The sequence below is a fragment of the Panthera tigris genome, chromosome C1, assembly GCF_018350195.1.
Source record: "Panthera tigris isolate Pti1 chromosome C1, P.tigris_Pti1_mat1.1, whole genome shotgun sequence".
Lineage (NCBI taxonomy): Eukaryota > Metazoa > Chordata > Mammalia > Carnivora > Felidae > Panthera > Panthera tigris.
In genome coordinates this window covers 23193827-23211474 of record NC_056667.1, presented here as the reverse complement: position 1 = coordinate 23211474, position 17648 = coordinate 23193827, and the positions used below count along the sequence as shown (strand labels likewise).

At 43.1% G+C, this 17648-nt stretch overlaps 1 protein-coding gene and 1 non-coding gene across 16 annotated transcripts in view; both read left to right on the top strand.

Annotated features, from left to right (window-relative positions):
* The window catches only part of PUM1 (pumilio RNA binding family member 1), a 132996-nt gene that overhangs the window by 108609 nt on the left and 6739 nt on the right, over positions 1 to 17648 (top strand). For 12 of the 15 annotated variants that reach the window (XM_042996221.1, XM_042996232.1, XM_042996231.1 and 9 more), the window contains 6 exons: positions 2232 to 2499; positions 4057 to 4186; positions 6233 to 6367; positions 9972 to 10109; positions 12240 to 12365; positions 13667 to 13788. In XM_042996221.1, the coding sequence (XP_042852155.1) occupies positions 2232 to 2499; positions 4057 to 4186; positions 6233 to 6367; positions 9972 to 10109; positions 12240 to 12365; positions 13667 to 13788 (919 nt within the window). The remainder of the gene's footprint in view (positions 1 to 2231; positions 2500 to 4056; positions 4187 to 6232; positions 6368 to 9971; positions 10110 to 12239; positions 12366 to 13666; positions 13789 to 17648) is intronic. The other 3 variants (XM_042996226.1, XM_042996230.1, XM_042996225.1) reach the window with 1 other exon arrangement.
* On the top strand, positions 7238 to 7322 carry LOC122241740. The gene has a single exon (XR_006221963.1). It is a non-coding gene; the product is annotated as a small nucleolar RNA SNORD103/SNORD85 (small nucleolar RNA).

The following is a 17648-nucleotide window of genomic DNA, read 5'->3' as shown; positions in this document are numbered from 1 at the left end:
AATAAGCTGGAGTTGTGTATTTCTTTTTCCTAGGTCAGTCGGTCTCTGATAACCCAGCATTTTATGCTCTGGTTAACCAGTTTCCCCAGAGGTCAGGCCTGCTTAAGAACAGAGTGCTCTGGCCTATTTCAAAATTGTTTCTTTTCCCTTTACTTAATTAAGCCTGAGAACATTTTTCTCTCATATTTATTGTGGAACCTGGTTGGCCTCTCAGAGATCGAAGATTTCTGGGGGTTCCCCTCTGACTGGGTCCTCTTCCAGTTTTAACTCTGGAGGCTATCCACTCTGCGTTAATTGCAATTTGCCAGTTACCCTTCAGGTTTCCTTATACTTGTCATCCATATCTGGATGGCTTTTTCAGGAGATTGGTTCTGTTTCTCTGTTGACTTACTATTTTCCCCTAAGTACCTTTGCTAGTGACCAGGTTCCTAAAATATCTGTAAATTATTTTCAGAATTCTGTGTATGCCGTTCTTTCTTCTGAAGCATGTTCCTTGCTGTTCCCACCCTCTGTAGGACTGCCACTGACTTAACTTGATTTTCACCTCTTTGCCCATTTCTCCCCAGTCTCAGGACAGGGAAGAAAGAATTGTTTCTGAAATGGAATAAAGAACAGCCATGTGTGGCTCCTTACCCTTCTCTATTCTTATAAACCTTCTCTCTTTTCTTTCCTTAAAGAGTCCTTTAGAACAAGAAAACTTGATATAACTGAGTCTGAAAATGAGACTCACATGGCTGCAAGGGCACTTATTCTAGAGTCGAGTTTTGTAACTTCCTAGCCATGATCATCTTGGGTTTTGTATCTTTGGGTGAGCATTTCACCTTAGTCATCTGGTACGTACATGGTAGTTTAAAACTCCTTGTCGAAAATAACAGTGAGAATTCAGTGGAAAGTGTGTATGAAACACTTCTAGCGTAGTGCCTAGCATCGGACAGATGCTCAGTAAATGTTTCACAGATTGTAACATCAAGCCTTTTCCTTTTGGTCCTGTTACTTTCTGTGGGATCCAGGCCTTTGAAGCCGAGCCCTGGAATACTGTGGGGAAATCCAAGCTCGTTATCTTTTTGTAGCTGCCATTAAACTCCAGAGCAGACATTCGTTAACATCTCGTGAAGATGTTAATGGACAGTTCACACTGCGTGACTTTTCTCACGGATCCTGAGTTGTTTTTCCTCTGTGTTCTTTGTGACTTTTGTGGTGTTTCTTACCTACTTTGCCTTTTGGTTTAAAAGGAGTGAGGTAAAATGACACACAAAAAGGACTTTTTTTTTTACCCATCTTTTTTTATAGTGTAGTCTAAAGTTAAGAAACAGCCAGTAAGAATATTGAAAAATATATACTCATAACAATTTATTTATTTATTTATTTATTTATTTATTTATTTATTTTCTATTATTTTACTCATAATAATTTATTAGTCTGCTTTACATTTCGATAAGCCTTTGGTCTTTATTTTATCTCTAGGGCTTCACAGTTATTATTCCCGTGTTGCCAGTTCAAACCACAGTATCAGCGGCAGGAGAGTTGTCGCTGTCGCAGTCATTTCAGCCTGTGCCCCACTAGAAGGTGCTAAGAGCTGCCCGTTCCGGATGCAGAACTTGAAAACCTTCCATTGCGAAGCATATGTGCTTTTTTTCGACTCCTTGTGTCTCCTCCTCGGCCTGGGGTGCCTTAGTGATTTTCAGATTTCTGTTTAGTGGCAAAACCATTCTTTGAAAGCTTTTTGGGAGGCTCTTTATATAAAACAGACCAGTCTGGGTACCCTGGTTTGTTTTCTTTTTTCCTTTTCCTTTTTAGAGGAAGGGTTTCCGGTGGGAGTGGGATCATTCCACTGATGGCAGGAGTCTCCCCAGAGCTCAGAGCAGAAAACCACTGAGGTCTCTGTGCGTTGTGTTTTCGGATTTCTGGTGCTCAGGTGCTGGTTCACAGGGCAGGCACTTCCGCGGTCGTTTTACTTACGAGGGGCTGCACTGTCTATCGTTAGCAGTGCCCTGTCGGTGGACAAAAGCGTCCCCCTCTCAGTCTTTGTACTGAGTAGAAATTTCTTTCTACTTTGGTGAGTTGGCCTTATAAAAACTGTGGCATGAATGGAATTGAATCTTAACATGAAAGCAGCAGAATGGAAGCAAAATCAGAAATGATGCAGGCTTTCATGTGTGGGATGCTTTTTCCTCTCGTAAACAAAATTCCTTAAGAGCGAGTCTTGAGTTCTCCTGTTCTGTAACCAACAGGAGGACTCACAAATGGCAGTGGAAGATACATCTCTGCTGCTCCAGGCGCTGAAGCCAAGTACCGCAGCGCGAGCAGTGCCTCCAGTCTCTTCAGCCCCAGCAGCACCCTGTTTTCTTCCTCCCGGTTGCGATATGGAATGTCTGATGTCATGCCCTCTGGCAGGAGCAGGCTTCTGGAAGATTTTCGAAATAACCGGTACCCCAATTTACAACTGCGGGAGATTGCTGGGCATATAATGGAGTTTTCCCAAGACCAGCATGGGTCCAGGTGAGGACTTGGCTTTGGCACTTAAGGTAACTGAAATCTTAATGCCTTAAATTCCGTGCCTCAGAGAAGGTAGACACTAGTAAATTGCCATAAAGCAATCGAAAGTTTGCCTTTTTGTGTGCTTCCCATTATGTATTTCAGAGGGATGTAGATGTGAGAATCACTAGATATCCGGGTGATTGAAAAGAGCCGTTTAGTAATCTGGATCACATGCTGAAAACAAACCTTTTTACCTTATTGTGGTGTTCCGAATTCATGGGAACCTCACAGATTATCTGTAATTTAAGGAACAGAAACACTAACACAAAGATATATGCATGCTTTTGCTACTGTATGTTTTTTTAAGTTTATAGATTTTGAGAGGAAGTGCATGGGGGAGGGGCAGAGCGAGAGGGAGAGAAAGAATCCTAAGCAGGCTCTGAGCTGTGAGGATGGAGCCCGATGCAGGGCTTGAACTCATGAACCATGAGATCGTGACCTGAATTGAAATCAAGAGCTGGACACTTGGCGTCCCCACACTTTTGCTATTTTAATCACTATTAAGAGTCTAGTTCTTAAAGAGACATTATTCACATATAAGTTTGGATTTCTCCTGCTCAGGAGTAAGGTAGCTCCACCATTTTTCTTTGTTGTTCCGCTCTGTAGACGTGAGAGAGTCTGCATAGAGGTGAGAGGGAAGAAGGAAGCTGCCATATAAAACAGAGTTTACTTCTCCCTGTTTGGCTGTTCCAGTGGGCTTCACAGAAAGGGACCACCCTGGTCCTGGGGAAAAAGCCTAATTATGGTGACATCATCTGTCCTTCCTTCCCGTTTGTCTCCATGTCTCTTTCTTGCTCTCTGTGCCCACTGAAACAGCTTCTAAAGAATCCACCTCCTCTTTGAGTTCTGCCATCTCACGACTGGGCGATTTCTTGTATTTGGATCCTATAGACCAGGTTGAGAGACAACACGGTTTTTCTTACATAGTCACCTGAACCTGAAAAATGAAAACTGAGTAGTTACTACTTCAGAAGACATTTGCAGGCATAAATAACAACTCTTCCGCGTCATGACTGACTACTGCTTTGTATTAGCATGAGTTTAAAGAAGACAGTAAGGGCTGTAAGCTCTCAGTTTATTGATGTGGGACTCGTTTCTAAAGGAAAAAGTCAGGTAGGGTTCTCCCTGTGTTCTGTCCACCTTCAACACCCCCTCTTTTCCTGACCCCCTCCTTGTTTCAGTTTATTTTGAGAGGGAGAGAGCGAGGGGCAGAGGAAGGGGAGGGGGGAGAGAGAATCCCAAGCAGGCTCCCCCCACTGTCAGCAAGGAGCACGATGTTGGGCCTCGAACCCAAGAACCGTGAGATCATGACCTGAGCCGAAATCAAGAGTCGGACACTTAACCAACTGAGCCACCCAGGCGCCCTTCAACTCATTCATTTAAATAACACTTGTGTGTGTGTGCCCATGTATGCACACACACACAGTTTCAGAACCGATACATTATATAAATTGAGCCAATCCTTATTTCCCCAAGTCTTCCTGAGATGCTAGGATTGCCATTTCTTTTGTACTTCAGATTCATTCAGCTAAAACTAGAGCGAGCCACACCAGCTGAACGCCAGCTTGTCTTCAATGAAATCCTCCAGGCCGCTTACCAGCTAATGGTGGATGTGTTCGGAAATTACGTCATTCAGAAGTTCTTTGAAGTAAGCCTTTGTTCTTTCTATCCTTTGACGTTAGAGAATCTCCAGAGCATTTTGATTTTCATTAGCTGTTTTTAGAATGGCAATCCCATTCCAGTCCTCAAAATGAAGCGTGTGTGGTCTTTTTGAAGAGCTTTTAAATGTTTCTCCATTTAAACGATACGGCAGCAGTGTATCATTTAAATACCCAAACAGATGTGCCAGTCTGTTTTAAAAATGTGTTTGGAGAACTGCTGTCCCCATTTAGAAACTAGCACGTTACTTCTGATTGTTATAATCATTTCGCCAAACGTGTCATTTTTAGAGGAAATAATCTTTGTAAGATATTTTAGTAGGATCACGATAAAGTGTTCTAAAAGATGAAAAAAATTAGTTTATTTAATTTTGAAAGACAGAGAACAAGAACATGAGCAGGGGAGGGGCAGAGAGAGAGGGAGAGAGAGAATCCCAAGCAGGCTCCACGATGTTGGCACTGAACCCGATGTGGGGCTCAAACCCACAAATTGTGAGATCCATGACCTGAGCCGAAATCAGGAGTTCGACACTTAACTGACTGAGCCATTCACGTGCTCCAAAAATGAATTTTTGTTTTTAGAATTCCTAGAGAGTTATCTTTGAATGTCGACTGTAGTGTTTTTTTATTTTAAACTATAGTTCTGAAGATTATTAAACGCTTCTTTTTAGCTGATCCTTCAGCTTTGGTTTCTTATTTACTTCTATTGTTGTGAATAACATCCACTCTTGTTACCGTTGTTTTTGGAAAGGATTAATAGAGTTGGATTAAAGTCTGTTTCCACCACTAAACTGGTGTCAGAAAGGCAGGTAGACTGATATCAACAATTCCAAGTCCTAAATCCAGAAGGGAATGAAACATTGAGAAGAGTCTGGTACAGAGAAAAATGCCGGAAGTGGACATTACCTTCCCCAATCAAAAGAAATTTGTAAATTTTATGCATCTTGTTTTATGCAGTTTGTATGAAGATTAAAAAAAAAAAAATGGCTCATAGCCTTTGTCTTCCCAACTTTTCTCATAAAGACTTAAGTTTTTTTGTTAGTGATTTGTTAGTGATACGCTAAGGAATCAACTTAAAATGACTTACATTATTGATTTTAGAATAGCTTTCACTCTGTGACCCTTTTGTCACAGATCTAAAAATGTAGAGCTCTCCACCTCTAGAGGTTAATATGCAGGTAGAGGTGGCCGAATGAACAGTGGATTATAGCTGTATGACTTGGGACGAGCCAGAGAACGTCCTGGCTCAGACAACGCCCCTGGTCCGTAGTTCCCTTGTGTGGGGAATGAGTGGGTTTGGGAAGCTGATTATATATAAAGTCTCCTTCACTCGCATGATTATGCCGTTCAGATGAAAATAAAAGGCCAGCAATGGGAGATCATTCTAGGAAGAGTTTTGGCACTTGTGCAGCCTGACTTCTTGCTTCAACTAATGTACCCCCAGACTCCGTTGCCTTGTGTAAATAGAACATTTCAATTCTTAGGGTGATGTAGAACCCTACTTCAAAACAGGATGCCCCTATGTTAAGTTTCCAGTAGATGAAAGAGGAACTTTCTAATCCACGGGCCTTGGACACCTGAGTGCCATAGCTTTGCTCCAAGAAGTGCTTGAGTCTTTCCCATACACTGTCGAAAGTTCCAATAAACAATGTTTCCCACGTGCATTACTATTTTTAGAGTAAATATGTATAAATGCTCTTATAATTAATAGGAGTATAAATTCACTTAATAGTGGATTAATGGCAGCTTTGAGGAATTCCATATTTGTTTCGCAGGTATTAGTAGTGAAACTGCTGTTGTTGGGTATGTGAGAAGCTTTTCAACATTAAAGAGGGTTCCTTGCAGTCAGAGGCTGAGAACTCTTGCCTTGAAGAAACAAAGATTTTTTTTTGAACAAAAAGGTTTAGTTCATTAATCCTAGTGACAGAGCTAAAAGAGGTTATGCCAGTGGTTGATACAGAATAATGGATGCTTTGCCTTCTCTGGTTTCTTTCCTTCTACCTAAGTAATGGTGTTCACCCACACATTATGTCTAGTTTGGCAGCCTTGAACAGAAGCTGGCGTTGGCAGAACGCATTCGAGGCCACGTCCTGTCATTGGCACTGCAGATGTATGGCTGCCGTGTTATCCAGAAAGCTCTTGAATTTATTCCCTCAGACCAGCAGGTAATTGTAAGTTTCCCCTTTAACTTTTCTCTTGGTGTTCGATGTTTCTCCGTGGCACGTGTAGTAGTGAATCCTGTGCATTTGTCAGTCTTTAGTTTTCTTTTACGGTTTCCTTTGGTGCTTGTGGCTGCCTTTCTGTGCATGGCAAGCATGAGCTGTGTGATTAATTTTGTAAATTTACAGTAGATCAAGTGTGTTTTGTTAATAAGGCTGTTGGTTTCAAACACTCTTTTCATCAACCAGGCTTCAGTAGGTGTAATTTTACAAGAGACACTTTTGTTTGATAAGAATTAAAGCCAGTAAAATACTAGTAAGTTGTTGTTGTGTTCAACTTGAACTAACCACTCCGGCCAATCAAACTTGGATTATCCAGCCCACCTTCCATTTTCCTTCACTTCTTATTCATTCATCCCACCACCTTTTACTGAGCGAGTGCCTGCCCTGGCACACTGACCTGGTGCCCGCTCTGTGCCAGGCGCCAGCGCGGGGAGGACGAAGACTGGTCCCTGCCCACAGAGCGCAGCGTGGGGAAGAGCCGTGGAAAGCTGGGCGGGGGGGGCGGGGGGGGGGGGCATGCGAGAGCACGTGCCCGAGGCTTGGCGGGAGGGCAAGTCCAGGCTAAGGAGGAGCGAGGAGAAAAGGGACGGAAATCTGAAATGTTAAGGTGCTGTGTGTGGGGGAGCGACGCCGAAAGCCCCAGAAGCAGCCCGTGCGTGGCTGGAGGAACAGTCGCAGGGCGGGCCCAGCCAGCAGGTGAGCCGCAGCTGTGTTTGTGCTGGGCGGTGCCGCGAGCCCCGGGGTGCGTCTGATGCGAACCCTCAGCCTTTGGGCTCTGAACTCCCTCTGCCCCATCTGAGGGGAAGGTGTTGGCCTCGGTCTGGCAGTGATGAGCCACTTGCCCTCGCTGAGAACAAAGTTCGGTAATGAGAATCTTTGTTAAGGACTCAAGTTCTGAGCCAGGCGAGGCGCCCGCCGCCTCCAGTTCGCAACACGACGCAACACGACGGGGCATCGCGGTGGTGTTGGTGACGGCAGTCGAAGGCTGGGGGCGTCCGGAGTCCTTCAAGTTGGGAGGCTCAGGGAGAGGTGTGTTGAGACGTTGGTGAGGGCAGAGGGGATGTTGGGGACACACGGGCAGGGTTGGGGTTCGCTCCGCGCTCTGTCCGGAGACGTGGCAGTGGTAAAGTGGTGTGCATGTCGGGAATTAGAAGCAGGGACTCAGCTACTCTTTTTTTCTTCTAATGATCAGAATCATTATCAGTTTCAGTTTTCCCTGGGATTTTCATGGATGAAAACTTCATGAGTGAATCTTTCTTCTTAAATTTTCTCGTTTCTTTGGAACATGGAAGTTTCTTACTCTTTGACTATAATTCTCACTAGCTCAGAGAAAGGAGGAGTATTATAGTTTCCCAGGAATGTCCCCCATCTTTGCCCTCTCTCAGGATTGTGATAGTTGATATTTATTTATTTATTTATTTATTTATTTATTTATTTAATTTTTTGAGAGAGAGAGCATGAGTGGGTTGGGGAGAGGGACAGGGAGAGAGAAAAAGACTCTTAAGCAGATTTCACGCTCAGCACAGAGCCCCAACGGGGCTCCATCTCACGACCATAAGATCATGAGAGCGGAAATCAAGAGTCGGATGCTCAACCAACTGAGCCACCCAAGTGCCCCTAAATTGTTGATTTTGTCTCCATCTTTTCAGAGTTTACTGTTTGTTTTTTTTTTCTGATTGGATGGCTACACTGTAGTTGCTTTTCACTCTCCCCTTGAGTTGTTCTTTCTACTCTATATTTCTGTGTTTTGTTTTTTTTTTTTTTTCTGGTCTGGTTTATTTGTGTACCTTGTTGTGGACCTGGTAGGACTCTTCCTGGTGTGGATAGTTTACTGTTATTTGGATACAAGTTTATTATTTTACATGAAATTAACTCTTCTCCAGTGGAGTTTTTATGGGCTCCAGAAAATATACAAGGAAGCCATCTCCCCTTTATTTTGATTAAAAGTGTTCCTTGTCTTTGTATATAGCTATCATTCTCCATTTACCATTCCCATAATTATATTTCCAGAATAAATTTGTTTTCCCTGACATTTGATTAATTGCTTTAGGAAACTTTCCTCAGTCTATTGCCTTTGGCTGGTTTGGTCCCTGGCATTGTAATCTTGGATCCCGCCCCCCCCCCCCCCCCCCCCCCCGCCCCAGTATAAACGGGATAACTCTTAGCTGCTTTGACATATTGAGCAACTCAGAGATTTGAGACCTTGTATTCACAAACATCACCGTTTTGACTGGTTTGTAGTTCCCACTATAAATACATGTTCAGCACAGGGGAGCGAGTAGACAGAGATTGGATCGAGCAAGGAGATTGGGCAGCACATACTAGGGCCCAGCCATGGTGCAGGTACTCAGCATCAAGAAAGGGATCCAGTGAAAATCTCAACACCTTTTTCTTGTCGCTTCCACTCATTCCCTACACATGTGCACGCATGCTTGCAACTCCCACGCTTACAACTCCGGTGTCTGGTCTTCTCCTGTACTTCCGGAGTTTCTCATACACACACACACACACACACACACACACACACACACACACACACGTCACGCACTCACGTAACTCAATGTCTGGTCTTCTGTATTCTCTGAGAGTGCTCTCCCTGCTGTCCTTCAGTCCTTGGCCCTGTGGAAAGATCATGTTGGGAGTGACAGACCTGTAACCAGAATTCTGGTGCTTAATCCCTCTCAGAGGCCCCTCCTTCTTAGGTGTGGGCAGTATCATATGTAATTGACACAGGTAATTACTGACCCACATTGTTTTACCACACAGGCGCCAGATTGCTTGGGTTTGAATCTTGGCAGTGTAGGTCTGTGATTTTAACAAGTCAAATCATTTGTGCTCTGGTTTCCTCATCTGTAATGGTGTCCAGTACCCAGGATTATTAGGAGGATTCACTGGGTCAAAGAGTGTTAAGCACTTAAGAGATATGTCTAGCATACTGTAAGCTGTAGATTGATTCTTCTTCTTCTTCTTAATTTTTTTAATGTTTATTTGTTTTTGAGGGAGAGCGGGGAAAGGGACAGAGAGCGAGGGAGACACAGAATCCAAAGCAGGCTCTAGGCTCTGAGCTGTCAGCACAGAGCCTGACGCAGGATTTGAACCCAGGAACCACGAGGTCATGACCTGAGCTGAAGTCCTACGCTTAACGGACCGAGCCACCCAGGGCCCCTGCTCTTCTCATTATTAATAATATGTACCTTACAGGGTTGTCATGTTAAGAATGTGATAAATTATACGTGAAGTTCTCGACGACAGTGTAGTTTGTACACGTTCTTTTCTAGAGATGTCTACGTTTTTATAAAGTCTCTGAGGCCTTTTGCGAGTTAGAGAACTTTTTTGAAGACAGGCTCCTATTACAGGAAGTTTGCTAACATGCAAAAACTGTGGCCTTCACTTGGTGCCGGTGTGCTGTCACAGTGCCACAGCTATGCTGTCCCGCTGCTTTGTCACAGACTCTCTGCCTGGTGCTTTGTGTTTCGCAGGGAGACTGTCGATTGTCCAGGAGTTTGCTTGCTGTGATTCTGGTGGTGCTTTCTTTCCTTGTCTCCTCTAATAGAACGAGATGGTTCGGGAGCTAGACGGCCACGTCCTGAAGTGTGTGAAAGACCAGAATGGTAATCACGTGGTTCAGAAATGCATTGAATGCGTGCAGCCCCAGTCTTTGCAGTTCATCATCGATGCGTTTAAGGGGCAGGTAAGTGACTTACGAAAGAAACAAAAGAACCAAATTGATGGGTGTTTGCATTGTGAGCAGAGAACAGGGTAGCATTTGTGGGGTGTCCCTAAGTGGCCACCCCACCAGAGATAGCTTCTAGTTTCTCCTATTTACCTGTGTGTCGTAAGAGCCCCTGTGATCTTAGCACCAGCTTCCAGGCAGATGGTTTTTTGTTTTCCTTTTTTTATACTGTGATTTTTCCAGAATCGCCCCTTGATTGGCTGTTGCCATTCATTTCTTTTTCCTGAAGCATCATCCTCACACTCTCCTAAGCTACGCGGAACAAAGAGAGTAAAACGCATCTCCTTCTTGGGTCTGTGAAATTGGTTTTTTGTTTTTGTCTTTAAAGGGAAAAAGATGGTAAATACCAAGTAGATTTTCAGGTGCAGTCATGGGTACTGCTGAGCCTAGATTGAAGTGGGATTTTAGAGTTGTTAGGTTTTGCGGTTTGCTCAATTATAGCAGCGGTAAGGAGATTGCAGGCTTTAACTCAGGGGGGGTTGTTTGGATTTTCTGAGTTAATGAAAAAAGATCTGTTTAACATTTTACATTTATTGAAATTGACAGCAAAGAAAGTAAAAGTAGATTAAGCTACCAAATGGGAGAGAATATTTTCAAGATGAAACTGTCAAAGAATTAATAACCGGAATATATAAAGAACTCCTGTAATCAAAAGAGTACAGTACAAATTAGTGTGAAAACGGGCCAAAGGCATTAACAGACAAAAGAAACACAAATTGCCAGTCCATCTATGAAAACATAATTCTGTTAGTCAGGAAAATGCAAAATAAGGACACAGGGGATAGGCATTGTTTGCCCATCAGTCGCGGTGTCCTGGCAGGAATGTGGGATCTGATCACCGGTGGTGGGAATAGATATTAGCACAGCCATTAGGAAAATACTTTTGTATCACCTTCAAGGTTCAACATTTGTATTTCCTATGCTGGCATTCCTAGGCTAGGTGTGTAGCTGGGGGAATGTCTACATGTGGATACTACGAGACATATTTAGACATGTCGAAAGCAGCATTATTCTCCTAGAAAAGACTAAAGAATCTAGATGTCTATCAATCAGCAGAGGGTTGGACAGAAATTAAAATAACAAACTCAAATACTTGCCCAGCAGAAGTTTCACAGTATAATAAGTAAATACCTGAAACATAATGTTGAGTGAAATAAGTTCATTTGTTACAGACTGTGAGTTTTTAACCTTTTTTATAGAATCAAGCAGAACTGTGCTTTATACTGTTGAGGTACACAGTTGTGCATATACAGCTACGTCTAAAAAACCCACATAAAAAGCCCTTAGTGCATTGACACTTGGTCAACATCTAGGAAGTGTGAGCTGTTGTTTCTGTGCTTATTATTCCTGTGATTATTCCTGGTAACAGAGCAGGGGGCAGAGAGGGGGTGCGGGTTTCTCCAGGTCATTCACACTATTCACACTAGGAAGGACAGAATCGAGACTGAGTGATCTGGAGCCGAAGCCCAGGTGCCTGTCTTCTTCCAGACGCAACAAAAGAGGAAGCTTTTCTTGCTCATTGCTGGAAAAACACCCTAATTAAATGTAGAAGATTGCAGCGTTGGTTAGATGAAAGCATTTATGATGTTAGCCCTTTCTTTTTCTGTTTTTAACCCTGTCTTCTGACACTATGGACTCTTAATTAAGTGTTTTTTATGACCTCGACTAATTCTCTGTTCCTTTCTAGGCTTCTTAGAGAAGTCCTTTTCAGCTCTGAATTTATGTACATTTGTGAATCCCTAGAATAGGTAAATGGGTTTACACACACGCACACGCGCACACACACACGCACACACACATACACCCTACTATTTGTAGAGAGAACTCAAATGTGTCCTATGTATAATTGGGGCTTTTGAGTCAAGACTAGGACGTAGTACCCCGGCTCTGTCAGTTACTATCTGTATGGCTGCAAGCACATTATGTAAACTTCTAGAAGCTTCAGTTATCTCATTTGTAAGGTAAGAATAATTCTCACTCTCTGTCAGAGTCTTTGCAAAGATTAACAGAATAATGTGTATGTGAACAACACTGAAGCGTTGAAAGTGGCAACTGTCTTTTTTGGCTTTCTTTGCTCGTCTGCCCTAGGTATTTGCTTTGTCCACGCATCCTTACGGCTGCCGAGTGATTCAGAGGATCCTGGAGCACTGTCTCCCTGACCAGACTCTCCCCATTTTAGAGGAGCTTCACCAGCACACGGAGCAGCTTGTACAGGTAGTGGAGTTGCCGGTAGAGTAACTGCAAACACCTGTGGGCTCGTGCAGGCCCACAGCCCGTGCGTTTTCTCAGCACAGGTATCCGTTCCGGAAGAGTTCGCGTTCACGTGTTCAAAATGCCCATTGAAGCTTTGGGGCAGGTTTTCATGTATGCCATCCTGGTTTGTGTTTTGTGACTATGGGTGATGAAGAGAGCCCGGCCTCGGAGCGAAGGGCGCTGCCTGCCGGCCGCCTGTCGTGGACCGGCTCGCGGTGCCATCTTAGGTCGTTTCATCTCTGTGGGTCGGAACCTCATCATTTCAAATGAACTGAGTGGATTAGGGGACTTCTTTTTTGCTTTGGTACTTTCTTTTGCTTCTGCCACTAAACATTTCTCCCACATCGCAGTAACCAGTAGAACACTTTCTACAAGTCGGATTATTGTGCTGAAGCAGCATTTTTGTTGGTGTTTGTGGCTTGTTTTGGTGTGAGGTATTAAATACTCACTGTAGAAAAAAATGGTAGGGGCGCCTGTGGTTAAGCATCTCTTGATCTTAGCTCAGTTCTTGATCTGAAGGTTGAGAGTTCAAGCCCTGCATTGGGCTCCATGCTGGGCGCGAAGCCCACTTAAAAAACGAAAAGAGGAAAAATTGGAAGTGCAGGAAGTAGCAGTAAAACTGAAGAAAGCATCCGTAATCCTGCCACACAGAAGCAAACACATTTGGTCTGGGCACTTTTCTTTCGAAGTATTATTTGTACACTTAAATTTTTGCATCTCGCAAATCTTTTTGCCACTGAAATTCCTTACTTACACACATTTATTCTCTTAAAAGTATCTTTACCTGTAGATGAGTGAGTACATCCATTGTATGCTTGTGATGTTGTTTAATTAGGTATTGTCTGTTTTGTTGGACATAAGCATTGTTTCCCATTTTTCTTACGAGATAAATTTCTGTTTGAGAGAAAAATAGCTCTTTATTCCTACCTACACAGCCTCCCTCCCTCTCCCCCCCCCCCTTCCTTTTTTAAACAAGAAGAGGCCTACTTTTTGGCGTCTAGTACTTTTGAAGAACCAAACTAGGATCCTTGGGCATAAATATAGAGGACTATTCCATTGTCTGGTAATACGTTCCTGTTTTGTAATGATAGAGAAAAATTGTCACTCCCTATCCATTTTAAAAATTCTTCAGTGTTCGTTGGTATTCAGGCAGCCGTCATGGTGCTACAGAAAGGTAGGTAGGTGTTGATTAGATGTAAGGATTTAGGTAACCCACAGAACTAATTTTTACATCAATTTTATTTCTGTTGTTTCTCAAACAGGATCAGTATGGAAACTATGTAATCCAGCATGTATTGGAGCACGGTCGTCCTGAGGATAAAAGTAAAATTGTAGCAGAAATCCGAGGCAATGTGCTTGTATTGAGTCAGCACAAATTCGCAAGGTAAGAGCTTTGAATTCATACAGACTCTGTTTTCCAGAAGGAATTATTACATTGTATTTCAGAGCGAGGGAGAAAGAATGAATTTTCATTCTCTTCTTTCAAAAATGTTTTTCTCAAGGTATATACAGCTTAAAACGTCAAATGGTTCTACTATCATAGAGTATAAAACAAAGCAGGTCCCTTAGTGGCTCTTCCCGCCCCCAGTCACCCACTTTGAAATATGGGGATTGTGTTTCTGAAGAGCTTAAATCTTGTACTTTGGTGAACTGGGCATTTTGTTAGCTTACTTGTTCTTGTTCTTCACTCAGTTTCCTCTCTGGTGCCAGAATTCAGACGTAGTGTGTCATGTTGACATATAGGCATTAGTACTCTTAGAGTCTCTTTTCCAGTCTTCATGTTGTGGCAGATCAAGAATAAAACGCACTAGTTATTCCCAGGTTGTGAAAGATGTTTTAGGTGACTTACAATCAGCAGTGGTTGGAGAAGAAATTGATGGCCCTTCCAAGGGATTAGTGGTGTGGTCTTCTGAGTGGAATGGGTGTACAAATATAGTCATTTGTAGTTTGGGAATATTTTTCTCTGACTCTTAGGATAAATTCCAAAGCAGTTGTGATTCTACAACCTTGTTTTTAAATTGTTCATCTCTAAGTTTTTAAATTTTATGAGATGGCAGCATGGAAAATAGAGAAAAGGAATAAACGCGCTCCTAGGTCCAGTGTCTTAGCAGCCTAACCATATCAGGGTCTCTCAGACCTTGTATTGCCTTTTTATTTTTATTTTTTATTTTTTTATTTTATTTTATTTTTTATTTTTTGGACATTTGCCAGGACCAGGGAAGCAGGGGCAGAATCTCTTAGAACGCTTCCTTGGGTCACTGTCTCCTCTTGTTTTTCAGTGCATTTAATATCTCACTCTTAAGTATAAATATTAATGCTACAATAGACTTGTGGTCTGGTAATGACTGAAAAGCTACTTTGGGCCCAATCCTTCCACAGATAACAGACAACTGTAAATTGTGGACAAAATGCCAAAAATTTTGCTGAAGGCATTAGGCGTTACAGTGTGGCCAAGAGCAGGTGGTTACCAGAAGGGGTTGGGGAAGGGGAGGCTTATTGATACTGGGAAGGAGGTAATTGCACTGGGGAAATTCCCGCCTGCCCCTTTAGATTTTTCTTTTTTTCTTTTTTTATTTTGAGGGAGGGAGGGGGAGAGAGAGAGAGAGCATGTGCAAGAGAGAGAGAATTCCAAGCAGGCTCCACACTGTCAGTGTGGAGCCAGATGTGGGGGGAAAACCCATGAATCATGAGATCGGACCATGAGATCGTAGCCCGAGCTAAAATCAAGAGCCCCAGCTAAAATCAAGAGTCGGATGCTTAACCAAGGGAACCACCCAGGCACTCCAGAGTTTTCTTTTTGTATCGAGTTGTATCGAGATATAATTGACAGCACTGTGTAAGTTTGAGGTATGCAGCATGTCGGTTTGATGTATTTCTGTATTACAGTATGATTACCACAGCAGCATCAGCTAACACCTTTATCATGTCATACATACAATTTTCTTCTTTCTTTCTTTCTTTCTTTCTTTCTTTCTTTCTTTCTTTCTTTCTTTCTTTCTTTTTCTTTCTTTCTTTCTTTCTTTCTTTCCCTCCCTCCCTCCCTCCCTCCCTCCCTCCCTCCCTCCCTCCCTCCCTTCCTTCCTTCCTTCCTTCCTTCCTTTCTTTCAATTTTTTAAAAGTTTGACAGAGAGCAGATGCGTGTACACACAGGCCCTGGGAAGGGACAGAGAGAGAATCCCAAGTAGGTTCCGTGTAGCACAGAACCCAGCTTAGGGCTCATACTCCCAAACTGTGAGAGCATAACGTGAGCCCAAATTCAGTCAGACGCTTAACTGAGCCACCCAGGTGCCCCAATTACCATTTCTTTTTTTGTGTTAAGAATGCCATTCAGATCTAGTCTCTCAGCAACTTAGCATTTTTATAGTGCAGTGTTGTTGACTATAATCAGGAAATTTCCCAGTTTTTAAAAAAAAATTTTTTTACATTTATTTATTTTTGAGAGACAGAGCACACGTGGGGGAGGGGCAGAGAGAGAGAAGGAGACACAGAGTCCGAAGCAGGCTTCAGGCTCTGAGCTGTCAGCACAGAGCCTGACGCGGGGCTGGAACTCACAGACCTTGAGATCATGACCTGAGCCGAAGTCTGACGCCTAACCTACTGAGCCACCCAGGCACCCCAAGGGAATTTCCCAGTTTTAATGGCTTTTAGCCTATAGGTGCTTCTCATTCTGCTCCATGCTGGGCTTCTAAAGTTGGGATCAGAAATCTCCAGTGTTCCCATAAGGCAGAGTTTGGGACAACCGTGGCAATGAGAGTGACAAAGTGACAGGGGAGAAATCCTGGAAAGGAAGAGAACCAGGGACGGGGAGGCTCGCATTTAAACTTCCCAAATTCCTGGTTGACTCCTGAATCACATTGGTTTGCATGGGCTGAACCTGAGGCAGCCTAGCTAAGGATGGAAGTGCTGCACTGGGATCCCTGCGGCCTGGGACAAGCTTGCAGTTTGAGCTCAGCCACGTTAACTACACTGAAAAAAGGAACAGATGTCACCTTCTTGGAAGAACATAACAGAACTGTTTCTACGGTGTATCATTCATTATGTCTAGAAAAGAGGAAAATGTGCCGTTGGCCATAATCAAGAAAAAAGAAAAAATAGGAGAGTGAAAAACTGCAGCTAGTTCCACACCACCCTGACATTAGAGTTAGCAGAGAATGATTATAAAGCAGCTATTTCAGTTATGGTCAAAGATGTAAAGGAAGATATGGTTGTAATGAATGAAAAGATATGCTAGTAGAGAATTAGAAGCTTTATTATGAAAAGAACAAAATGGAAATTCTAGAATAGGAAAATAAATCATCTGAAATAGAATTCACTGTGTGGCTTTAGTATCAGCAGATTAGAGAGAACAGAAGAAAGAGCTGATATACTTGGAAATAGATCAATAGAAACAAAACAATAAAATAGATGAGTGACTTTCTGACGTTTCTGGCAGTGACCCAGAATAAAAAGTAACATTTTCATTGACTTTGCTTGCACAGGCACATGCATACACGTGTAACTGAACAACTGTGTTGTCCGTGATTAATTCTGTTTCATTAAAAAGCAGCAGCAGCTGGTCCCAAATCACTAAGTTGATCTCCCTGCCCACAAATGGGCTGGGAGCTCCAGTTTTAGAAACACTAGAATAAGCTTAAAAGACTGCAGGACCATGGGTCATGCATGAGGGTAGAAGCCTTTGGCCAAGTGGGATCCCATGGTGGTAGCTGATTGACCTGCTTGCTTCCTTGGAAGACAGGTCACTGTTGAGGCTTGAGTCCTGTATCCAGATGAGTGAGTATCCTGTCCCCAATCCAGTTAGGAAGTTCTGTTCTGACGCGGACTGATTTGTTATGGAACGAGGCCTGGAGTGGACAAAGGTACATACAGTCTAGCCGAGCGGTCCTGACAAGTGATGAATTCTTTGCCTGAACATTTGGAGATCATGACTGGCTTTGTGCTCTCTGAACCAGTTCAGTAATATCTTAACTCCCTTTTCTGCTGAGGAGAAGCCAGTGGTCATTAGGAGATTCACTTCCACGGTGCCACACCTTAAGCTCACACTAGAATAGAACTGTATGTTAGTTGTATGTTTAGTGCTACGGGAGGAAGGTGGGAAGAGAAGGTTTTCTATGGTGTGGTGTCAGAAGGAGAGGCTCTTGTCTTAATTAGACTTGATCGATTAGCTCACCAGACTTGATCTACACTGCATATCTTAAGAAATGTCCAGTAGGTTGGTAGTTCTTGACAGTTTAGCTTGAGAATTTG